Below are 25,452 nucleotides of genomic sequence, written 5' to 3'. Positions count from 1 at the left end.
TTTTGACATTAGTAAAAGTGACAGAAGATAAATAAATTTACTTTGTAATACCAGAACCAGAACTATTCTTTATTTTTGTGAAAAATTGTATTTACATTAATTTATTCTGCAAAGTGCTTTAGTTTATTTTAATAGTTTTCGCGCTGTACAAGTATTCAAACAAATTTAGAATTTTATATAATGCTCGGCGGACTGAGATTGCAAGTTACTTACACGCACGAAAAGACTTGTTTTGCTTATTTAAGTTCTAAATACAGCACCAATAATGAACAGGTACGTATAGTGGTTGACTCCGACGACGTAGTCTTGATATATTCTATATAATAGCTGTTTTTGTAACAGATACTTAAAGTTTTTAGGTTAATCCTTTGATTTTACAATTTGTGATAACAAATAGTACGTTCAATCTTTATAGGGTTAAATATCCTTTAAACTAAAAACTTGTATTTCATTAAGACTAACAACTTAAGCGAGTTTTATGCATTGTTTTTATGTTATTAGTATTTCAGGTCAATGTCAAAGTCCAAAGGTTTTCTGTTTTTGAAAATTAATGCTTTTTTTATTTTTTATTACGAGCATTAGCAACTAGGCCATCAGCAAACATAAAATAGAAAAGTAAGTACATTGCTTGTAACACATACACATTACAATGAGAAACCATTTCAACAAAGAAGCGCTGGTGGCCTAGCGGTAAGCATGCAACTTGCAATCCGGAGGTCGCGGGTTCTAACCCGGCTCGTACCAATGAATTTTTCGGGACTTATGTATGAAATATCATTTGATATTTACCAGTCGCCTTTCGGTGAAGGAAAACATCGTGAGGAAACCGGACTAATCCCAACCAGGCCTAGTTTACCCTCTGGGTTGGAAGGTCAGATGGCAGTCCCTTTTGTAAAAACTAGTGCCTACGCCAAATCTTGGGATTAGTTGTTAAGGGGACCCCAGGCTCCCATGAGCCGTGGCAAAAAATGCCGTGACAACGCGAGGAAGAAGGAATGAGAAACAATTAATGCCTTTCTGAAATTGTAGGTAAAGTAATGAAGCTTAGCATGAAGAATTCCGTATATTGACACTCCATTTTCTACAACACACAACTAGGCTATTTAATATTTTTATGCAATACAACATGTAATCCAACTTAATTCACCGAGTCATCTTTAACTTTCCACTAATATAACTCGGGGCACTTATACTAAAGTGACGTTACAAAATATTTTATCGATAGTTAAATATATCGATGTTACTGCCAACACCTAAATGTTCTACAAAATAAATATATTTATACAAAATCGCTTTGTATACTGCTTCTTAAATTCTAAAAAGGAAGAATTTATTTTATTTTTAAACCAGGTCAGTAGTTCCACGTTGACACTAAATGTTTTATTCTAATCATTTTATATACCTACCTATTATTTCTTAAACATGACTCCATCTTCATTTATTGCTATAAGTAGATAAAAAGTGAATTTTACCTTAAGTCATAAAGATACCATTAGGTACATAAACCATTTCGAGACACACTTTATTTATTTTGTAAAATATGCCTGAAAGGAGTTCTTTATCAAAACTATTTCGTGAAATGTATGGTATTTTTGTAACTCAATGAAAAATTACATAAACTTTTTCTTGTCCAAGTTTTGGTTTCATATTTAGGGTTGGTTGACAACCACAAGCGCATATTTTGTATTGAAAATATAGTATCACATTTTGCCACAATGTGTTGTAGTTGTTGTGTGGTTGTGGTACGTGTGAAACAACCCTTACTCTGCCCAGAATGAGGAGCGCTTCAAACCAGCTAAATTTACTAATTTAATTGGCTTACTTAATATTTTTAGGGTCAAAGTATCCAAGTAATCTTCAAAGACCGCCAGCTTCTCCTATGGGTAGTTTACAACAACAGTGTGTCGGAGGGACACCTAGCCTGCAACCCAATACACGGTCGCCTGCTTGGCTTGGATGAAGGGATGGAGGTGTTTGTGTCCCCGTATGGGGATGTTAAGATGCTGGACGAGCTGTATATAGATACCGATAGTCCTGATGATCAGGAGATATTGGTAAGTTAAAGTATTTAATTAAAACTATAAAGCATAATGTGTGTGATGTGAAAAATGACTTTGCAACTGGAGTATACCATTGATCAGTCCAAGAAATTCATGATAAGAGCCATCAATTTTTTTTCTTTCTGATTTTACCAGCCACTTGTGCCATTCAGGGTTAACGGTTAAACCCGGATTTACCAGTACAATTTAACCCTGTAGATGTAGTGTACAGATGCCCGGCCAGAAGCAGCCTGTCATTCACGTGTCGGGTTCATTCAGGGAGCTGCAGGTTACTGTCCCAGCGGCATTGGCACAATTTAACCCTGTGCTAACTCTTAGCTCCGACCCTGAATTGGTGCAAGTGGCCTAAGAGCCTAAGAGTTTAGACAGTATAATGTAAGTGATATATTATTCAATTTAAATAAAATTTTATTTCAAATATTTGGCTTACATCCTAAGACCCACCATACAAAAAATGGTTGTATTCCTCTTGTTTTGAAATTGAACGAAATAAACGAAATGCAACTCTTTGAAAATGGTTTAAATTATATTGATGAAATTATAACTATAGGTAGGACTGTTTTAAAGTGTTATTATTCACACAAGATTATTATGTACATTTGGGGACAATGATACATAAATCGACCTAGCCGAAAACAAAGCTTAAAGTACTATGGGCTCTAAGCGACAATATACATACGAATATAGATAAATACATCATCATCATCATCATCATCATCATCATCATCATCATCATCATCATCATCATATCAGCCTTTTATCGCCCACTGCTGAGCATAGGCCTCTCTTCTAGTACGCCACTTATCCCGGTCCCGAGCCAATCTCATCCAGAAGTGACCCGCAGTCTTCCGAATGTCGTCCACCCAACGAGCCAACGAGATAAATACATACGTATATAGTACATGTAGATGTAGATGTAGTGTAGGGACGCCCGGCCGGAAGCAGGCGGGCTGTCGATCGCATGTTGCGTTCATTCAGCCCAGTTCCCTGTAGTTGGAGCTGCAGGTTACTGTCCCGGCGGCATTCCCATACCAATCTCCTCAAATCTTCTTGTTTTCCTGCAGAACAGAAGGACATCTTTAAGTTCGACGTCCTTTAGTTCATTTTCTATTAGTGAATCTCTACCGAATATATTATATCGCAGTGCCGCGTACATAATACATTCTGCTAGTAGGTGAAAGCTAGTTTCCTCCTTACCACAGTGTGGACAGGAGGCGTCTCTGTTTATTTTCATTACCTTAAGATGTCTGTTGAGAGTATTATGACCAGTAATGATACCTGTCAGTATTCTCAGACTGCTCTTACCTAGTTTCAGAAGATACCTAGTTCTTTTGTGGTCAATGCCCTTGACCATCATCTTGGACTGTCTGCAGCTAGTCTCTTCTTCCCATTCTCTCTGTGCTTCCATTTCTTTTACCTTTTCTATAACTCCCTTCGTGACATCCGCTGACATAGGTAGAGCCGGTTCCGGACCCATGTATTCCGTCTCCGCCCCCATCCTCGCCAGCTCGTCCGCTTTCTCGTTCCCTGTTACTCCCTGGTGCCCCGGCACCCATGCCACCGTGACACTTCTTTGCTTGCCTATCGAGTTTAGCTCCTCTCTGCATTCTCTCACGAGAGCGGAGGTGACTGATACTTTCTTCAGTGCCTTCAGTGCTGCCTGGCTGTCGGTATATATTACAACAGCACCCTCTTGCTTCACGCTCTCTTTGATTATACGTGCACAGCGCGCTATTGCACATACCTCAGCTTGGAACACGCTCGCATATCTACCCAATGATATTGATACTTTCTCTCCCAGTTTAGGGATCACAATGCCCGCTCCTGCTAGTTTCGTTGAGCTTCTTCTCGAGCCATCCGTGAAGCAGATTGTCGTTGGGTGTCTGACTTCCACTTTCCAGTTGTCTCTCTCTCCTATATGTACCCTGTACTTCTTGTCAAATATCTCCTGCCTTTTTATAAGGTCATTGTTTGCCATCAACATCTCAAATCTTGATAGTGCCTCTCTTTGTATCAGCGCGTGCCTTTTGTCCACGCAGCTTCCTCTCCATTCTTTACATGCTTTCATTCTGTACCACTGTTCTGTGGCTCTTTTCTCTACCTCAATCCAGAGTGGCTTCAAACCTAACATTACCTCCATCGCGTGTGTCGGGGTCGTTCTCATGGCCCCCCGTCATCATTAGACACGCTAATCTCTGTACTTTGGTTAGGTCTCTTTGGTATTCTTTGATATGGGCCCTATGCCACCATACCACGGCCCCATATAGCACCCTGGGTAGTATGACCGCCTTGTAGATCCAGTAGATCATTCCCGGCTTCAACCCCCAATTCTTTCCCACTGCCCTTTTACATTGATACAGTGTTCTTATGGCTTTTGCCGACTGCTCCTTGATGTGAGTTCTGTATCTAAGCGTTCTGTCCAGAGTAACGCCCAGATATTTTATCTCATCCACCATTTCTAGTTCTTTATCTTGTATCTTTATAGGTGTTATCTCTTTTATCTTCCTGTTCGTGAACAGCACAAGCTTTGTTTTCGACGGATTGAGATCCAGTCCTCTATCTCTGCACCATCCCAGTACCTGTCTGAGACTTCTTATCATTATATCTCTTAGGACATTCAGAACCGTCCCTCTCACTAGTAACACTCCATCATCAGAGTAAGCCTGCATATACATGCCCCCTCTATTGACCTCCTTCACCATCGAATCTAGCAGTAGGCACCACATCAGGGGGGACAGACATCCTCCTTGTGGGAACCCTCTTTTTGGACTAATCGTCTTTGCTGCTCCGCCCAACTCCGCCGTTATGGATCTTCCTTTGAGCATTCTTTTTATCCATAGTGCTATTGTCGGTCGGATGCCTTCTCTTTTCAGGCTTTCCTCTACAGCCTCGAAGGTTGCCTTATCAAAGGCTCCCTCAACGTCGAAGAAGCAGCCCAATGCGTACTGTTTCATATCTAATGCTCTTTCCACCCTCACCGTTAGATTGTGTAGGGCTGTCTCCGTTGACTTTCCTGCCATGTATGCATGCTGATTCGCATGTAGCGGATCTCCGCTGCATTCCACTTTCTCTCTTATATGTTTGTCTATCACTTTCTCTAAAGCCTTCAGTACAAAAGACGACAGACTTATGCTTCTGAATGACTTTGCTTCTTGGTACGATTTCTTACCCGGTTTTGGCAGGAAGACCGCCCTCACCTCTCTCCATACCCTTGGAATGTAGCTTAGTGCTATGCTTGCCCTGTATAACTCCACTAGGTCCTCTTTTATGTATCTATAGCCTTTCTGCAACAGTGCGGGCAGGACTCCGTCAGGGCCCGCGGCCTTGAGGGGCGCGAAGGAGCTAATTGCCCATTCTACCTTCTCCGCCTCCACCACCTCCATTGCCGCCCCCCAGTCGGGTTCCCCCCCACCTTCCTGTTCCTCTATTTCTGTCACCTCCTCACAGTCCGGAAAGTGTGATTTCAGCATGACGCTTAATATCTCTTCTGGATCCGTGACTAAGTCTCCGTTCACTATCAGACTACCCAGTTGGCACGCTCGGTCTCCAGCAAGCAGTTTTACCACTCGCGCCCCCTCTGAGTAACTGTTGATGTCACCTGTGAACCTTCTCCATCCCTCTAGGCTAGCTTTCTCTCTCAGTCTGGTGTATTTGTTTCTAACCTCTCTATACGCATCCCAGCTCTGAGAGTCATCCCTTTTTGTTGCCACTCTCATTGCCCTACGTACCTTCTTCCTTACCTTCTGCAGTTCTCTGTTCCACCATGGCTGTCCTTTTCCTGTTTGTACCAGTTTTTCCGGGCATGCCTTGTGGTATGCTCCTATTATAATCTCTTTCAGTCTGAGTGCCCCATTTTCTAGGTCATTCGCATTCTCATACCTGACTCCCGAGACAGCCGATTTCCTTAGCTCCTCTTCGTACTTCGTCCAGTCTGCTTTTCGTGGATTTCTTACCTTCACCTTTTCTACACGACATTCAATGCTGTAGAGTATTCTGCGGTGGTCAGACATGCTGTCCCCCTCATCCACCCTCCAGTTCATTACCTTGTCGCATATCTCTTTCGTTGCTATAGTAATGTCAAGCACTTCTCTCCTTGCCCTCGTTATAAACGTTGGTGTGTTACCTATGTTCATAATTTCTAGGTCATTGCTAATCATAAATTCTATTAGTGATTCCCCCCTTTCATTGGTGTCGGTGCTACCCCACACCTCGTGATGTGCGTTAGCATCGCAACCAACAAGTAGGGGAGTTCCCTTACCTCTGTACCTCAGTACCGCTTCTTCTAGTTCTAGCGTCGGTGCTGCTCCGTCTCCCGGCAAGTAGCAGGACGCCAGCGCCACCTTGTAACTTCTTCCTTTGTCATTCATGAAGTGGGCCTCCACAACAACAAGATCTCTGTAACATAAGGTCATGACACAACCCATATTTCTTATATTATTGCTCACGTATATGCATGCTCTAGGAGGTAGCTCACCGTTCCTTTCGTAGTAGAGAGCTCCCCCCAGATGTCCCAGGCCTGCCACCTGATTCTTCCATGCATAGGGTTCTTGCAGCAGGGCTATATCTACTTTGGCCCTCCTAACATACTGTCCTAACTCGGACATTGCATCTTTGCAATGCTGGAGGTTTACTTGGCATATATTCGTGTGTGTGTTGGTGTACTTGGTGTGTGTGTGTTTGTGTAGTGTTCTTTGTGTGTCAGCCTTCCTATTCATCTATGTGTAGTGTCGTTGTCCCCGAGCTGCTACTCGGAGGGTTCATCTCCGGCGACATCCATACTCTCCTCTCCTCCTGTATGGACATCGACGGGTTTCGCCCCCTCCTGCTTCAGCTCGGGTTCTCCTTCTGTTCCATCTTGTTTGGATTCTGAGGGTTGTGGATTTGGATTCGCCCTCAGAATCCGGACTCGGACGCTAGTGGCCGAGAAGTCCAATACCTTGGTCTTCTCCTCGCCCCAGCTCTCCTCGACACCTTCTGGAACCATATAGGTCAGTCGGGTTCCTAGTTCTAGTGCCTCCCTACCTACCGCTTTCCAGTGCAGAATTTTGAGTTCCGGTCGATCCGGATTCTGAGCGTAAAGGAACTCCTTTACGTACTCAGTGTCGGTATCGCCCGGAACCCAAACCTGCACCCTAGTCTGCTCCAGCTTCCGCACGATGATTTTGTGGCCGTCCAGCTCTCCGAAGTCCTGACTTAGCAGCCATTCCCTCGACTCCGTCGTTTTTGGTGTCACAAGGAAAAATCCTTCCGACACCAACCCCGACGTAGCGAATCTTGGCGCTACCAAGCCTGGCTCCCCCCTGACTACCTTCAAGACGACCACTTCAATCAGCTGCGTAAGCTTCTTTCTTATGAGTTTCGCCAGAGCCTCATCCACCGAAACGCCATCCTCCCGGCTTACAGCCACAGCGAGACCTCGATTCGCCTTAGCAACGTTCCGTGGTCCCTCTGCGACCGCCTTACCTTGATTATGACGCTTCGCCGGAGGACGCTCCGAGCGACCCTCATCCGTGCTCTGTCGTTTCATCTTTAGACCGCGGTTGCTCGGGCCGGGTTTGGCCTCCCCCTTGGTAAATGCCACGGGAATGCCACTCCCTTCCCCAGCAATCGCAGCCCTCCTCCTAAGCAATTTCGCTTTCTTCTTTTGAGCCTTCGACTCGTACTTGTGGAACTGCTCCTTCACCACCGGTGTGGCCTCCCTGACGGTTTCCTCCCTCGATGGTGATTGTAGCAGCGCCTCTTCCTCATGCAGTGTCAGGCCCTCCAGTTGCAGGACATCCGGGGTACCTTTACTGCTCCTCTCCTGACCTCCATGCTCCGATTCACCAGAGCTCAAGGTTCCGCCTTCTATGATGGTCGGGGGTCCACCGGCTGGCTTCCCACCCTCCCTTTCTTCTACCCTTGCGGGCTCCTTCTCCGCTTGCGCGGTGATTTTATTTTTGTTTTTGTGCATTTTATCAACCTTATCCATACGCTATAAATTTTATGGGAAGAAATAAAATTAGAGTGGTAGCAGTGCTCCCTTGCCGTCCACCCAGCAACATTTACACCTACGCAGTGGCGCCACCCCCCTGCGCATAGTCGTACACGACAGCGATTGTGCCGAGTAGGCTTGCAAGCATGGAAGAACAGCTCCTGCGTTGCTTGTCTGCGATGGGACTGTGCACGTCGGTTTACCCCAAGGAAGTCGCTCGTGACCTCCCGGGGCTAACACTTGTACACATATGCCCACCACTCCAGCTTCCAGTTTGGGATAGAGGCGCTTCACCCCAAGGGCATCTCTCCACGACACCCCGGGGTTCCCCAGCCTCCACCCCTCCCCTTCCGCCAGACACAACACAGGCCCTGTCCCCCCTCCCCTCCTCCGCTTGCGAGCCCAATCGGCACCAACCCCCCGCTGCCCACAGCCGGCTGTGAGGGCCCTCGGCACGTCCTCCCACCTTGACCCTGGGGGTTTTGGGGCGTGTTGCCATGACGGGGTTTCCCCCGAGATGACAACACGACCTGTGCACTCCTCATTTACCCGGGCTTGTGACCGGCTCCTTTTGGACCACGGATGATCCGCAAGGAGGCTGAGTTGTATATAGTACATAGAAGACACCCATGACTCAGGAACAAATATCTAAGTTCATCACGCAAATGAATTAAATAATATTAGATTAGCAATTTAGCATATTATCTCTCTATCTGGAATTCGGCTTCCCAAAAGTCATTGTTAGAACTAGAACTAAAATTACCAATAATTCAATTCTGAATTCCAGGAACACAATGCAGAACTCCTCCAGCTTCGTATCCTCGATCAGCTCCGGCTGGTGGTATCAGGCCAGAAATGCGTCGTCTGGATCTCCGTCTCTCTGCCCATTATCTTCACTCCCAAACAGACCGGGTTGCTGGTCAACCAGTCAAGAATTATCGTCAAAGTGGACGCTTTCAACACTCTTGCCAAAAATTCGGTATGTTCTATATTGGCTCTGACAAAATAATTGCTCAGCTGTGTGAATGAGATAGCGCTATGCACACGTATATAGGTAAAGCGATGTCTCGTTTGGACACCGGAGCGGCGTGCAGATCCGCATCCGATGGGTGTTTTATACTTTATCGTGTGATGATCAGCCACTGGCTCCAGAACCGTGACAATAATGGAGATAGGGAGAGAGAGTGATGAGATGAGTCGTTATTCATTAAGAATTTGTGGCCTTCGAGAGCCGTTTAGAATATTATGAACGCGGCGCGTGATTCTCGCTCACGGTCACATTGCTAGCCTAGCTAGTAATATTGTACATAAATCCATTGCCGACGCGCCTCCCTTAACTCGTGCGTCCCACCATACAAAATGTTTGCTAAGTTGAATTTGATTTTTTCGAAAATTTAATGAGACAAAAGAAATGCTATTTTTCATGTATCGAGGAATTCCATTGAAATACATTTTAATGCACATTGGGCGGCATGTGGACAAGCGCGTGCAATACGATGTTTCTCAGCATATTGTCACGAACGTCATGACAATATTTCCACGCATATTTGAGACATAATAATTGATTGTCTAAGCTGAAATGAATGAGAATGAATTAGAATTAGAACCATGACAACGATTGACATAGTTATCATTTAATTCATGCAAACAATTATTTACGTAAACAATTCTATTTACAGACACCCGTGCAAAATACGCCAAACATAGCTAAAGAAAAAGAAAAAGAAAACCGCTTCAACAACATAGGAATCATCAACCAAGGAATGCTCCGGCCTTACTTAAATCCACCAAAGCGGTTATACCTTCGAGCTCTACCCATAGACAGCGATGGCAAAAGAAACTTAATACATCCATACACAGTTTTTATGCACGAAGACTTATTAGAAGCTAAGTATAAGGATAGTACTATAATTCTAGCGACAATGAGAAATATTCCTTCAATAATTCAAGACACAGACGATGAAGCTGGTCATAGAGAAATCAACGACTTATGCGTTGAAATTGTTCCCGTAAATAATATTGTCTTTAGAAGTCTATGTCATGAAGTATATAACAGATTTATACCGACAGTGCTTATACCAAAGTCTTTAAATTCCATTATTAATATTGAAAATGGGATGCGAATGGCTTTTAAAATAATAGGAGATAATATAGAACAGCCAGATCATGTAGATATAGTGACTTATTCCGAACAATCACAGAAAGAAGATGAAGTAATTGAGAAGTTCAAGAAATGCGTCATAGATAGTACACATTCTGGCAAAAAGTTTCTTATTAATCATGATATGCTAAAGCAAAATCTTCAAATCAGTCATGGATTTCTACAATTTAAATTGAAACCAGAGAAAATAAAATATACGTTGCTGAATTCTGAATCTTTCCGGCAAAGTACTGTCTCAGCAAAATGTCTTAGTGATACGGATTTTGAGTTTCCTAAAATTTCTTCGTCGAGTTTGGAGTATGATTCTAAGAATTACTGTAGAGGGCTGAAATCTATGGAGGAGTTGGTACAGAAGGTTGTGTCGCATCTGTTCTTTGAGATACATAGGGAGGCGACTTTCAAAGATGTGTCGGAGATAAAGAGCAATGTGCTTGTTACTGGTGAGTTTTTATTTAATTATTCGATTTAGGTGAGCAATTAAAACTGTATTTATATTTTTTTTCTAAACCACAGGCAAAGAATAGAATATTCAATTCTCTACAGTGAGGATCATCATAAAATATTCCTTTTAGCATTTAAAAACAAGAGAGACAAATGCTTATTAAATGTAATTTGTCCTGTGTAACATGTAGAATGATGTAACAAGAAGTTCATTGCATTCTGGCAGTATTGGAAAAATATTTTACCAAAATGGACAAGGTGGCCAATACATATCTTCGGACACAAATCCAGTCAGTTTTTTTTTACACCGAAAGAAACTTCCAGCAGGTTTTTACCTCATAGTTCTATATTTAAAAGATTCAAAAATTGTTAGAACTTATATGTACTAAAATTTATCTTATACAGTCCAAACACAGCTTAAAATTCGACTTTTTTTCAGGTCTCAACGGCACAGGCAAATCGGCCCTCTGCCACATAGTCCAAAAAGACCTCACCGTCTGGTCGCACATACTCCATTGTCGTTCATTACGAGGCCGAAAAGATATCCCCGAGGCCTTAGGCCGCGCTATACTTATGTGCCAAGAGAGAAGCCCTTCAGTATTGATCTGTGATGATATTGATAGCTTGGTACCTCCGAATCTAGAGGGTTCTTCGCCGCAAGACATTGCTTATTATCAGAGGTAAGTCATAGAGACCAAAGTCCGTAGACTCCAGTAGAGAAAAGATAGCCGCGAGGCCTTAGACCGCGCTATACTTGTGTGTCAAGAGACAAGCCCTTCAGTATTGATCTGTTATGATCAGAGATCGGACAAATTAGCGTCATTGCTCGCAATAATGTGGATATGACTTAAAAGTGATTAAAAAATTAATCATTTAATTATCAGAAAATTTAGAAAAATTACTGATTATTTTCTTTTATAAATCTACATTATAAGAAATCTTTGTATTATTTATTGACTAGAAAAGAAAGAATCAAAATTAAATCTTAGGTAAGAAATTAAATCAACGCTGCCAGCCTTCTGGGTACCATAATGCATGAAGGTGACCTGGGGAGCATTTTTTTATTTATAAGTTTATTTTAAGTTCTATTATATTTTAGTTTTAATATTAATAATTAGTTTATTTATTTTGTTCGTTTTTATAGTTATATACTATGTTACTTGATTAATAAATACATCCATTAATTGTACAGAAATAAACATAAACCAGTTCGAATTGAAAAAATATGATTATTTTTTTAATCAATTTTGGAGTTATGTCCACATTATTGCGAGCAATGACGCTAATTTGTCCGATCTCTGGTTATGATATTGATAGTTTGGTACCTGCGAATCTAGGGCATCAATTTTGTTCTATATCAATTTTAACATTGCGTATTTTAACATCAAAAGGAGAATAATAAAACTAGGACCTTAGGCCTCGTTATACTGATGTGTCAAGAGAGAAATTCTGCAGTATTTATCTGTGATAATTTTGATAGTTTGGTGCCTCCGAATTCATAAGAGTCGTGGCCGCAAGGTGTTACTTACTATCAGAAAGAATAGGGTTTTTACTGGTAACAGTTACCAGTAGAACAAGAGATTCTTCTTTTTGTGAGAGATTCAATAATTGCATAAGATGTGTGAAGTGTAAAGAAATATCTTGCCCTCGAGTTTGACATCTGAAAAAATAGCGTTCTACCACAAGATATTTAAAATTGACGTTTGGCAATACCTTGTGGTAGGTAACTGAATTCCAAACTTCAACTTCAACGGCCAAACATCAACTTTTTACAAACTGAGCCAAATTTTGTCAAACATCAAACATTTATTCAGCAAATTGGCCACAGGGGCACTTTTACATGTCAAATTCTAACAAAAAATAAAAATAATAAAATTCAATTACAAATATGGAATCAATGAAATATTAGATACTTTATTAGAGATGTATACACAAAAAAATTGTATTGTATTGTTGTAATTGTTGTGGTTGTTGTTGTTGTTGTAATTGTTGTTGTTGTTGTATGATAAAAAAATACAAAAATCTAATATTAAAATTCTTTAGAGATGTCTCTAAGCGTCAGAGATAAAATATGATTTAAAAAAAAAGATCCTTAAATTATCCTTCGAGATATAAAAGGTCTCCAAAACATGAATTCTTATATGAATAATTAAAAGACAAGAAATTGAATCAGACAAACAGACAAGAAACGAACGTTAATACCACTCCGAAGTAAATTTACATACTTATAACAACCGAGACCTTTAAAACGAGATATTGTATTTTCATTCGGCTATTCGTATTATTATTATAGATTGGCGGTAGTAATAAAGCACTTGCTACAAAGTTGCTCGGGCGTGGTCGTGCTGCTGACGGCCGCGGCCGTCGCCGAGCTGCACGCCACGCTGCGGCAGCTCGGGGGCAAGCCGCTGTTCACTGCGCACTTTAGCTTGCCAGAGTTACAACAGGTATCACCATAAATTAATATTTATCGTAAACACACACACAATAACACGCACACATACTAATACGCACACTCACACGCACACGCACGGTTGCACGCACGCACCCACGCATACGCGCACGCACGCACGCACGCAAGCACGCTGTAAACATAGCGTCTTTCGGCTTTCGGCCTGTTCATTACCGATTACATTTTACGCTTAAATCTACACGCCCCTGGGCTAGTGAGCTGTGATTTTATCTATGATTTCAAGTCAAATTTTCTAAGATCAAAATAAATCTGTCATTCCTATCTGAGGGCCTACCGCGAACCACGTTCGACGTGTTGTCTCTTTGTCGCACTTGTAAAATTGTAAATTGTGACAGGGAGGCAACACGTCAAACGTGTTTCGCGGTAGGCCCTCTGATGTATGCCATGACATATTATTCCGACCATTTTACTTTTTTCACATACATAAGTTTTGACACTTTTTCGTAAAATGCATAAGTATTTTAGAATACTTGGACTCATTTTCTGTTTTGTGATGGCGAAAGAAGCTTGAATTTGACGACCAGTTTGGCCTAGTGGGTAGTGACCTAGTGACCCTGCCTACGAAGCTGATTGTCCCGGGTTCAAATCCTGGTAAGGGCATTTATTCGTGTGATGAGCATGGATATTTGTTACTGAGTCATGGGTGTTTTCTATGTATTTATAAATATTTATATATTATATATATCGTTGTTTAAGTACCCTCAATACGAGCCTTATTGAGCTTACTGTGGGACTTAGTCAATTTGTGTAATAATGTCCTATAATTTTTTTTTTTTTTTTATCAATCCCGATAACTCAGTGGTCCTTGAATGTCTCCTGAATAAAATAAAAAACCTGAAAATAAGGAACTTACAACTGCGTTGCCATCTTTTTACTATCATACTTATTCTAGCAATAGATTATTGATTCTATTGCCATAAAAAAGTAGAATGACCATTTACATATATGTCATATCATCTACTCACTACTTACTCACTCTTAATCTTGACTTACTTATTTTTCTATGTTTTGACTACAATTTTCAGGAGGAGAGAGTAGAACTCTTCAAGCATCTTATCAACAATAAGTTACGGGAGCAATTCTTAGTGGAAGAAGATGATTTCATAAGATTGGGCGCCGCCACCGCCGGGTTTAGTATACGGGAAATTACTGACCATTTGAGTAAGAAGATATTCCAAGCTGTTAAGAAAAAAAGTGAGTAGAAAATATACTTTACAGTACATATAGTCCTACTTTAGCGCACTAGTGCAAAAATTAGCATATTACGTTACTGTGTCGAACATTTAAAGGGCCATATGTACTGTAAAACGTTGTACGATACATGTGCGAATAGGTAATTCGCAACTCGTGTCGATTTAAAACACTCCCTTCGGTCGTGTTTTAATTTATCGCCACTCGTTTCGAATTTCCTATTTTTCGCACTTGTATCGTAATGTACTATTTCGTAGCTTAAAGAAGATAAGGATTTTGCGAGTTTGAGCTCTTGTTTTATGTACTAAATACTAAAATTTACTCATTATCGAACTGTCGTTTTAGTATCGGAGTTAAAAGTAATACTATAGGTAACACAATTTATTTTAGAATAGGCCACGTATAGATTATTTAATAATAACTATAAATTCAAAATGCATAAACCTCCTTCAAATTACGACGGCGCCATCTAGTGTATTAGTATTGCTGTTATCAAAATAATGCGTATACGGCTTCGTTTTCGATCCGTTGGGGAAAAAGGTAACTAGCATTCAGTTTTTGAAAATATAACTTGTCTTTTTCACTCATTAAAATGAGCCTACTCTCTCTTGTCACTTCTCGTGCTAATCAAGGGTTTTACAGAATATAATCACTTTCTGACTATTGTGCACTGTTACAGAATCTCATCCATCCGAACCCATGCCCCGGTTAGTAGAAAGCGCGATTGCCTCAGAGGAGAAAAACAACGCGTTTGACATCTGGGACTCTGTAGGGGGAATGGAGGGAGTTAAGCAGGAGCTCACTGAATGCATCTTCTGGCCTCTTATGGTGAGTAAAAAACCCAGAACCCAAAAGTAGAAAACCATTCTCTAAATGACTTGTAACTAACACACACTTGGTGCATTTATAGTATTTTATGCAACCGTTGTTTAAGAGAGGTCAAAAAAGGCGAGTGGCGTGAGTAACAATTTGAGGCGAAGCCGAAAATTGTTAATAAAGAAACCACGAGTATTTTTTGACTCCGTTAAAGAACGTTCCATACAATACTTTTTCTACGACCAAGCACTTACTTTGAAATAAAATTGTAAATTTAACAAATATCTTCATTTCATCTATCGCGATTTTGAAGGCAGAAAATTTTTAGTGACTTCTTGGGCTAATCATTGATATTTCTTCAGGCGTAAACACTAAGTTTTCGTCGTCATCCATTTTAACTTGAAAGACACACTGTTATTTAACACAAAAGTTAAGTTTTTATTCGACAACCATAATAACCCACCCAATAACCTCATTCAAGAAATAACAAAGAATGTAGGGTACTGGTGGGAAAATTAATGAATGAAATTAAAAAAACTTGTCTATGGTTCACTTATTTGTCACAGATGACATTTAAAATAAGGTTGGCAACATTGTATTTCATACAATATTCTTTAAGTGGTCATCACACGAAGTATCGAAAAGTACCAAAAAGATACTGCGTGTATGCAAAAATGCGTTTTTGGGGAATAGACTAAAGACTTGTTTTGACAACTATAAGGTAGGGTTTTAAAGATGTGTGCACGACCCTTTAAATGACAAATAAAAGTATGGGAGTAGAAAAAATAACAAAAAATATGGATATTAAGAGTCGCTTTCCCTAAAAAACTAAACGTAACCCAGGCAACGTGTGAAAGTTGCCATATAGGAATAATGAAAACTGTCGTATAAATTAGAAAAATAAAATCTTTGTTTTTTGCAGTACCCGGCCCTATTTCCGTCCCAGTCGTGTGGGATCCTCCTGTACGGGGCGCCAGGCACGGGCAAGTCCCACATCGGGTCCAGCCTGGCGAGGCTTCACAACATGAGCCTCATCGTGGTGAAGGGGCCCGAGCTGCTCTCCAAATACATCGGCCAGAGCGAGAAGGCGGTCCGCGACGTGTTCGATAAGTATGCCCGACTGCCCGTCTCACTCATACTTGTACACCGGCAAGTATGAGTGACCCACCAAACCACACGGACGACCGAGGTCATATCTCTATCTTCGGCGAGAATGATCTCTCTCCTTTGTGACCCTCATTGAAATAACTTCGTTCATATTGTGTTTGTTCGTATACGGCGTATTAGTTTGAAGTTTGAGGAATGTTCAGTTTAATTATCCCTTTTGTTTCAGGGCGGACATGAAACGGCCGTGCATATTGTTCTTTGACGAGTTCGACAGTCTAGCGCCCAAGTAAGTCGTTTTTGATCGAGTTCATATACATTAAATTATACTTTTCGTCGTCTTTTACTTGTTCATTTCTTCTTTTCCTTTTGCTTACGAACCGTGCTAAATAAATATTTCTTGATGTAATTTATTTTACGCACAGCTGGGCTTTTTTTTATCAAAAGTTGTAAATTTCACTTTTCTTTCAAATTCGGGAATATTTATGTTAGTTTTGTCCCAAAATTTCTATACATTTTTCGATCTCTCCATTCCGTTACCGTCATACAAAGTCTGAAAAATGGTAACGGAATGGGACACTTTCTTCTGATTCTGAGTAGAAATACCATTATAATGTTAAAAAATAAGTGTAGTAAAAATTGCTAATATCAGTCTAGTGGGAGTTTATAGACTCCTCCCAGATGCGTTCGCGTTTTCTTATTTCATAACTTCATATACACCAATCGGGATGGTAATACGTATCACTACCATTTAATGCGTACAGTGAAAACGTTTATACTTTATAGCGAAATTGACATTTATTGTTATTAAAAAAAAAAATGACGTGTAAAAGTGTCCCTGTGGCCTATTTGCTGAATAAATGTTTGTTCGTTTGTCAAAAAAAAACCTGTGTTTTTGTCATCAGGCGAGGACACGACTCCACAGGAGTGACCGACCGCGTGGTGAACCAGCTGCTGGCGCGGCTCGACGGCGCCGAGGGCGGCGCGCGCGGGCCGGTCCTCGCCGCCTCCAGCCGCCCCGACTTGATCGACCCCGCGTTACTAAGACCGGGAAGGTTACAGCGGCACATATACTGCGCTCCGCCCGACCGGGTACAACTAGCATTGAATACAACTCGTATTGTTATTAGACTGCTATTAGATAAGCTGAAAGTGTGGTGCGTGATGACAGTAATCGCTGCGACCAGTCGTCCGGACTTAGTTGATCCTGCGTTACGAAGACCGGGAAGATTACAACGGCACATATACTGCGCTCCGCCTGACCAGGTAGAACTAGCATTGAATATAACTCGTATTGTTATTAGACTACTATTAGGTCAGCTGAACGTGTGGTGCTTGGTGACAGTAATCGCTGCGACCAGTCGCCCCGACTTAATCGACCCCGCGCTACTAAGACCGGGAAGGTTACAGCGGCACATATACTGCGCTCCGCCTGACCAGGTATAACTGGCATCAAACACAACTCGTATTGTTGTTAGACGGCTGTTAGATAAGTTGAAAGTGTGGTGCGTGATGACAGTAATCGCTGCGACCAGTCGTCGGGACTTAATCGACCCCGCGTTACTAAGACCGGGAAGATTACAGCGGCACGTATACTGCGCTCCGCCTGACCGGGTATAACTGGCATCAAACACAACTCGTATTGTTGTTAGACTGCTATTAGATAAGCTGAAAGTGTGGTGCGTGATGACAGTAATCGCTGCGACCAGTCGCCCCGACTTGATCGACCCCGCGCTACTAAGACCGGGAAGATTACAGCGGCACATATACTGCGCTCCGCCCGACCAGGTATAACTGGCATCGAACACAACTCGTATTGTTGTTAGACGGCTGTTAGATCAGTTGAAAGTGTGGTGCGTGATGACAGTAATCGCTGCGACCAGTCGTCCGGACTTAGTCGATCCTGCGTTCTAAAGACCGAGGAGATCACAGTGGCATGTATACAGCACTCATCCTGACGAGGTACAACTGAAGTCATGAGTAAATAACAAAAAAAAAGTAAAATAAATATTATCAGATAATCTTAAATAACTCGATTTAATCTCGCAGTAAGTTTAATAAAGCTTGTGCTGTATTTACTAGACGACGATAATATAATAGATATAAAGAGGTAAAATACTTGACTAAGAAATAAATATCTGTGACAAACAAAAATAAATGCCGTTACCGGGATTCGAACCCGTGACCTCCTGCTTCAAAATAACATCAAGATAATGTATTGTATTACGTTTTTTGTGTTCCACAGAATGACCGCTTCGAAGTGCTAAAAACGCTGAGCAAAAACGTAGTCATCGAAGAAGACCTGGACTTGCAACAGTTGGCGGAGGTCACCGAGGGTTACTCACCGGCGGACCTCAAGAGTTTACTGGTCACAGCTCAACTTGGCAGTCTAGAGAAACAGCTGGTAAGTGCAGGTGGCAAACGAGTCCACGGTCAATTATTTTAAATGGTTATTTGTTTAAATTTTACTGTATAAAATGTAGAAAAGTGAAAAAAGGTTGCAAGATAAGTTTATTAGGCTTGGGACCGACTTCAAACAGATTAATATAAATCGTATATACTAATGACTATTTTTTTAGCCTTTAATTATTTTTTTAATTTAGTCAACTGCAATAATTGGCGGGGTGAATGTATAGGTCACACTGAGCTATTTTTATTTTGGGACCAACCCCGAAATCGAGTAATAAATATTGACTCTCCCATACTAAACTCAACATAAGCCAGCCAAAATGTATAAGTAGTAAATAGTACATACAAATGCGAAAAATAGGAAATTCGAAACGAGTGGCGATATATTACGAGTAAAACACGACCGAAGGACTAGTTACTACGGACGGACTAGTTAGTTAGTCTGTTATTGCTACTAATGTTTATTGTTATAGGTAGACCGCTTAAATGAGTCTTCGCCCGCGCGGTACAGGGGCGCGGGGGTAAGACGACAAAGGGGATCGAGAGAGATGCGGGCGGCAGGCGCATTTTTGCCGTAGCTCAGTTTGCTAGCCACGCGGTTAGCAGTCACTCGTGTTAATAAGTTCCGGGCGCTTGGTGAAATATACACATGAGATTACATTCTCAAGATGCCTCGACTTATCTTTGGACAGAAACTTAATAGTCAAACCAAGCAAATGGCTTTTAATGTGTACACATATTTTAGAAAGAAGAAATTGGACCCGAATTCTATTGAGTATCAACAATTGATTATAAATCTGCAGGACGATTCTGATGATGACGATAACTCCGAAAGTGAAGAATCAAGTTCAAGTGATATTGATATGGACATAAGTGATTGATTTATAATTTATAAATCACTTTCGAGTTGTCATCATCAGTATCGTACTTACATATTATAATAAATTATTATATTCATAATTTGCATTGAATAAAAGTACAAAAGTTAATTAAGTTTGTTGTTTTATAAACTTTCAATAAAATTATCGTCATATTCTTTCCCATTAAAAAAACACCAACTATTACGCGCTATAACGTCACATATCTCAAAACCTGTCCAGTGCGCATTTCACCTCTTGTGTATCACACTAGGCGCGCCTGCCGCCCGCTCCTCTCTCGATCCCCTTTGTCGCCTTACCCCCGCGCCTCTGTACCGCGCGGGCGAAGACTCATTTAAACGGTCTACCTATAGCTTAAAGGTCTTAGCACACTATTACAACTCAACAGCCACTCGACTCAAAATTAAATATTGAAATTAAAGCCTTATCTTGTATGTCCTACAGTACAATGTTTAACATTTAAGTACTGTCGGGTGGTCTACGCGTCGTCCACTCGTCGTCCACTAAGCTGAACCAAAAGTGAGTTGAGTTGGTGTGGAATTGATATAGTGTGCGAAGACCTTAATGTTTATCTAGTCTGCCTATCTAAAGCTATTACAATTGTTTGTAAGAAATCGTTCTCGCACTATAGATATAGCTATAATGCTATAAATCAAGTAAGCAATAACTTACTTAACAATGTTGGAGGGTAGAATAAGTTTTCTGCCAACAAACTGCTATGCAGTTTGGCAGATAAGTAATTATAGCCGATGTATCTTCTCTTTTGTTAATAAATTTAAAAAAAAATCGACACGAGTTGCGAATTACCTATTCGCACATGTATCGTACAACGTTTTACAGTACATATGGCCCTTTAAATGGTCAACACAGTAACGTAATATGCTAATTTTCTCACGGTAAGGTAGTACCATATGTACTGTAAAATATTTTTCGCGATTTCGGGGTTAGTCCCATTCATAGTACAAGTTGACCTATATATTCACCCCGTAAATTATTGCAAGTGACTAAATTGACATTCTTTGTGTAATTCCACGAAAAAACCAGAATTAAATATTATTTTTTCGTGTTGTGTGTAAGTATAGCTTGATATAATATTATTTGAAATACTGTGTAAGCTTTACGTTTTCCTGCCGAGGTTTTCCCGAGGGGCTACAGTATGGGGTTCTTCAAAAAAGGAGTGTACAGGTTTTTAAAGGGTCGGCAACGCGCATGTGATGCCTCTGGTGTTGCAGGCGTCCATAGGCTACAGTGACTGCTTACCATCAGGCGGGCCGTATGCTTGTTTGCCACCGACGTGGTATAAAAAAAAAAAAAAACGATCAAATGCTCTCTTTTTCAGTTAAGTGGAGTAGAGAAAGATTTGCAATCAGTGGTAGTGAGGAAGACGGACATACAGAGCGCGCTATTGGAGACCAAACCTTCGCTTTCCAACGAGCAAAGAGTCTTCTACGATATGATGTATGTCGCATTTCTCATTGTTATTTGAGTAGAATTTTCAATACACCGAGTAATTCATAGTTTTTTTGTTACATAGTAAACTAGCATCTTTATGTTAATATTGCAAATTCAGGTATTTTTAGTCACTCGCGCGGCTATCGTGACCGCTGCTCATGCAGTGCTAGTACTTGAAAAAGGAGACCTAGGCTCTCCGAAACATGTCACGCGAGTGACGAAAAATAAGTACGTGAATTTAACCGTAAAATTAAGTAAATGCTATTATGACTCACGACAGTTTAAATTCGATTAAACTAGCTTATGCTCTTCATCTGCATAAAATTAGTATTCTCACATACCACTGGCATAATATATTCCACCCTCTTTTTCACGCCCTGAGAGAATGATTTCCGGGATAAAATATATCCCGAGTCCTGAGGAAGCATCCTCAGAACTCGAGTTTCATTCAAATTTGTTCAGTCACAAATGATCTACCTATTATTTAAAGTTTTTTTATTTATGGTTAGGTAAAAATTGTAAATTTTACACTTTTTCCCCCGTATTTACTGAATAAATAGTAAAAAACCCACGTTTTCATATTGTATACTTTTCCATAAAACCAAACCGTTTAATATAAACTATTTACTATCGACTCACTATAGACTATCGTATTGAAACTGTCGTGAGTAACATTACACTTAATTTACGGTTTAACTCGCGTATTTTTAGTCACTCGCGCGACTTGCTTCGCAGAGCAGCGTGTACGAGTAGCGTTCACGATAGCCGCGCGCCATAGTTGTCGTGAACGCTACTCGTGCACTTTTAGTTAGTTTGACCACCGGTCTTGCCTATTGGGTAGTGACCCTGCTTATGAAGCCGATGGTCCCGGATTCAAATCCTGTTAAGGGCATTTATTCGTGTGATGTCCATTGATATTTGTTCCTGAGTCATGGGTGTTTTATATGTATTTAAGTATTTATAAATATTTATATATTATATGTATCGTTGTCTAAGTACCAACAACACAAGCCTTATTGAGCTTACTGTGGGACTTAGTGAATTTCTGTAATAATGTCATATAATATTTATTTATAAAAAAGGCACTATTTAACATTTACTTTATATTTAGTGCTTGAAAATGGAGACCTAGGCTCTCCGAACATTGTCGCGCGACTGACTAAAAGTACGTGAGTTTTATACCATATAATTAACTAAATATCAATATAGATTGCTTATGTGTTTTGTTCTAGATACAAGAGGTTTAGGGGCGAGAAGTTGTCAGCAGACCAGAAGCTGATGTCGCGGCAGCTGGAGAAGCAGCGAGTCACATTAGCTTAGTCAAAGATACATAATTTTTTGTTAAAATAAATAAAACCAGCTTTATATATTAAATAATCAGACGTCGAAAAGGGTATGCCATTTTACGTAATCATCAGACATTACTGTATTCAGTTTAAATTTCACTAGCAAATTTTACAGTTTTCATTATGCATTATTATATGTTGGTATATTTTGGTTTCTGTCTAATATATTTATTTTTGTTTATGTATGTCTATTTTATTTTCTTATTCGTATACGTGTATGTTTATTGACCTAAATTGTGTATATGAAAGTAGGCTTCATAACGTTTTTTTTGCAACACCTACTCTTTTTGATTAATTGTTTTTGTATCCGCTAAACAAAGGTTGTCTGGAAGAGACCGCTCATTAGCGATAAGACCGCCTGTTGTCTGCCTCTATCACTAATCAATTGCTTTTCTTTAAGCTGTATCTTTTACTGAGGTGTGCCAATAAAGAGTATTCGAACTCTGTTGCATAATATGAGTTAAATCTAGAAAATATTGTGCCACCGAGTTTAACAGCAGATGGCGCTATGTACTCGTGTGAGATGTTTATGAGCCCTTCTACTTTTCGTTGTACATGAGTTTTCGACACTTTTTCGTAAAATGCATATTTTATAATACTTGATTACTTGGCAATTAATTTCATTTTTAGGGTTCCGTAGCCAAATGGCATAAAACGGAACCCTTATAGATTCGTCATGTCCGTCTGTCTGTCCGTTTATGTCACAGCCACTTTTTTCCGAAACTATAAGAATTATACCTACTATTCAAACTTGGTAAGTAGATGTATTCTATGAACCGCATTAAGATTTTCACACAAAAATATATAAAAAAACAATAAATTTTGGTGGTTCCCCATACTTAGAACTGAAACTCAATTTTTTTTTTCATCAAATCCATACGTGTGGGTTAATGGATAGGTCTTCAAAAATGATATTGATATATAAAACTAAAAAAATATATGATATACATTATCATGCAAACTTCCACCGAAAATTGGTTTGAATGAGATCTAGTAAGTAGTTTTTTATTAATACGTCATAATCATAAATGGTACGGAACCCTTCATGGGCGAGTCCGACTCGCACTTGGCCGCTTTTTTTTATTTGTTTTGTGATGGAGAAAGAGGCTTAATTAGATTAACTATCCCGATAGCTTTGTTCAATAAGAAATTACTGTAAATATTCTTAATTACCGTAATTCAGTGTTCTTTGATTATCTCCTGGTTATGTACGAAAATAATAAGTAATTTACCACTGCGTTACCATCTTTTTACATTGATTCATATTAATATATGAATATCAATCAATCATCATCTCCTTCCTTGCCGTATCCGGCAATGGCGACTCCATCAACAATTCTTATCCGGATTATGAAATGCCTTTATGTGGCTCGCAAAACCAAACTTTGTTTTGAAGATGCGGTCACACGATGCGCAATGGAGTTGTCCAATCGAGTTGCGGGTGTATGTGTGGGAGGGCTTAGGTCGCGTGCGGATATGACGCTTAGCATCTAGGTCAATCAATCAATACGTTTATTTGTAAACACAGGTACATAATAGGTCTTATAATTATAGTAGCTTATCACCATGTTTAGCCATTAGGCATACAAATATTTAAGTTTTTATATTTTTTTATTTTAATTTGTTTACTGTTTTATTTTATTCCGATTCGTAGTTATTATTATTATTGTTGTTATTGTGTGGTGACGATCTTTTTGTGAATGCATTTTATTTTGACATGTAAAATATAATGTACATTTCCAATAAGAAATAAATGAATCTAATCTAAAGTCAAGATGGAGCATGCAATTATTATTGCTTACATGTATAATCTATTACAATTTATAAATATAAAACAAACTAACAACAATTTCGGTCAACAAATTCGTAGGATTTGGTTCAGGTTCAATTTGGGAATACAATTCTTATACATGAATTCAATATCTATCATACTTTTTTCTGGGAATGGTTATGACAAAGTAAAATGGCCCTTGAAACACATTGTCAAACGTCAAATTATCAACGCAAACGACATACTTCTTGCACGAGCTCTGAGAAAGAATGATTGATGATTGATTGATGACCAAAGAGTTGAGTTTCTTGTAACTCATTTTTTAGCGAAAGTTTTATGTTGTGCTTAGCTTTGAATAGCTATTTTATCTATGGTGCAAAGTCTAGTCTATAAGTGAAATTATTTAAGCGCAAAGTTATAGGTGATTTGTATATATTGCAGTTATTTTTTTATTTGAATTATTTATTGTTGAATAAATGATTAACATTGGGAATTTAAAGTGAGTTTTATTTGTAACCCTTTGGTGTAGTTAGAAAAAAATGTGATGGCAAAAATAAAATATTAGACAAAAGCAGCTATTCCAACGCCCTTTTTAATCGTGAATTAAAAATCATTAACACATTCACTGGGAACGTTTTCGTAGCACTTCGCTCGTAGCCGATTCCCGAGTTTTCCCGCTTTGTAGACGAAAGCGACTACGAACAGAGTACCCGCCGTGCGGGTTCCCGGCACTCGATGTGATGAGCTGTTTATTGCATCACTATTTAATAAGTTACTATAGGTTGGCAGGAGTTACTGTCATCAATGCCTATCGTTAGTAAAAAGTTGTTTTCAATTTAAAACTATTCCGAGTGTAATGTGAATAAAATACCTAGTAGATAATGGCCTAAACTTGACTCGCGCATTTCGGGGAAGTAATAAACGCAGTTTAGCTGGAAAATTATTGATTATAGGTATATAATATGTATAAAAAAGAGTTTTATGTATATATTCAATTTTTATAAACATTTATTGTCGACTGTACGTTAGGTACTCAACACCTCCAAATATTGGACTCCACCAATCGGGTATATTCCCATATGTGCCCGTTCCACGTGACCACCGCTATACAAGCGCCGGGCACAGATGGGAATGATTTGTATGTAACGCTTATTCCCAGATGTGACCACCCCACGTGACCACCGCTGTACAAGAGGCGGCTACAGGTGGGAATGATTTGTATGTAGCGCCTATTCCTATCTGCCCACCGCTATACTAGAGGCCGGCACAGGTGGGAATGATGGAATGATTTGTATGTAGCGCCTATTCCTATCTGTGTCCGCCCCACGTGACCACCGCTGTACAAGAGGCGGGTACAGGTGGGAATGATTTGTATG

General features: G+C 40.1%; 2 protein-coding genes across 2 annotated transcripts; one reads left to right on the top strand and one right to left on the bottom strand.

Moving 5' to 3' along the window:
- Positions 1 to 9: 9 nt before the first annotated feature.
- Positions 10 to 24,575, top strand: LOC133518137 (peroxisomal ATPase PEX1). The gene is made up of 14 exons (XM_061851719.1): positions 10 to 273; positions 1,836 to 2,054; positions 8,822 to 9,013; positions 9,714 to 10,635; positions 11,076 to 11,316; positions 12,930 to 13,083; positions 14,135 to 14,303; positions 14,980 to 15,128; positions 16,039 to 16,226; positions 16,450 to 16,509; positions 17,126 to 17,312; positions 18,466 to 18,624; positions 20,847 to 20,965; positions 22,192 to 24,575. Exons 1-14 carry the CDS (start codon positions 181 to 183, stop codon positions 22,277 to 22,279), a joined length of 2,940 nt encoding a protein of 979 aa, XP_061707703.1. The 5' UTR covers positions 10 to 180; the 3' UTR covers positions 22,280 to 24,575.
- On the bottom strand, positions 2,980 to 8,634 carry LOC133518136 (uncharacterized). Its single transcript, XM_061851718.1, has 3 exons — positions 6,535 to 8,634; positions 6,319 to 6,455; positions 2,980 to 3,118 (listed from the first exon to the last, which is right to left on the bottom strand). The coding sequence occupies exon 1, from the start codon at positions 8,029 to 8,031 to the stop codon at positions 6,805 to 6,807; it is 1,227 nt and encodes a 408-aa protein (XP_061707702.1). The 5' UTR covers positions 8,032 to 8,634; the 3' UTR covers positions 2,980 to 3,118; positions 6,319 to 6,455; positions 6,535 to 6,804.
- Positions 24,576 to 25,452: the final 877 nt, after the last annotated feature.

Source organism: Cydia pomonella, chromosome 5 (assembly GCF_033807575.1).
Source record: "Cydia pomonella isolate Wapato2018A chromosome 5, ilCydPomo1, whole genome shotgun sequence".
NCBI lineage: Eukaryota > Metazoa > Arthropoda > Insecta > Lepidoptera > Tortricidae > Cydia > Cydia pomonella.
This window is presented reverse-complemented; position numbering and strand designations above follow the sequence as displayed.

Excerpts from the sequence above, each read along its gene's own strand:
- LOC133518137 (XM_061851719.1), top strand. The coding sequence starts at position 181 with ATGCTCGGCGGACTGAGATTGCAAGTTACTTACACGCACGAAAAGACT. Across the intron at positions 14,304-14,979 it reads CCAAGCTGTTAAGAAAAAAA|AATCTCATCCATCCGAACCC; the intron begins GTGAGTAGAAAA and ends GCACTGTTACAG. Across the intron at positions 18,625-20,846 it reads GCAGTCTAGAGAAACAGCTG|TTAAGTGGAGTAGAGAAAGA; the intron begins GTAAGTGCAGGT and ends TCTCTTTTTCAG.
- LOC133518136 (XM_061851718.1), bottom strand. The coding sequence starts at position 8,031 with ATGGATAAGGTTGATAAAATGCACAAAAACAAAAATAAAATCACCGCG.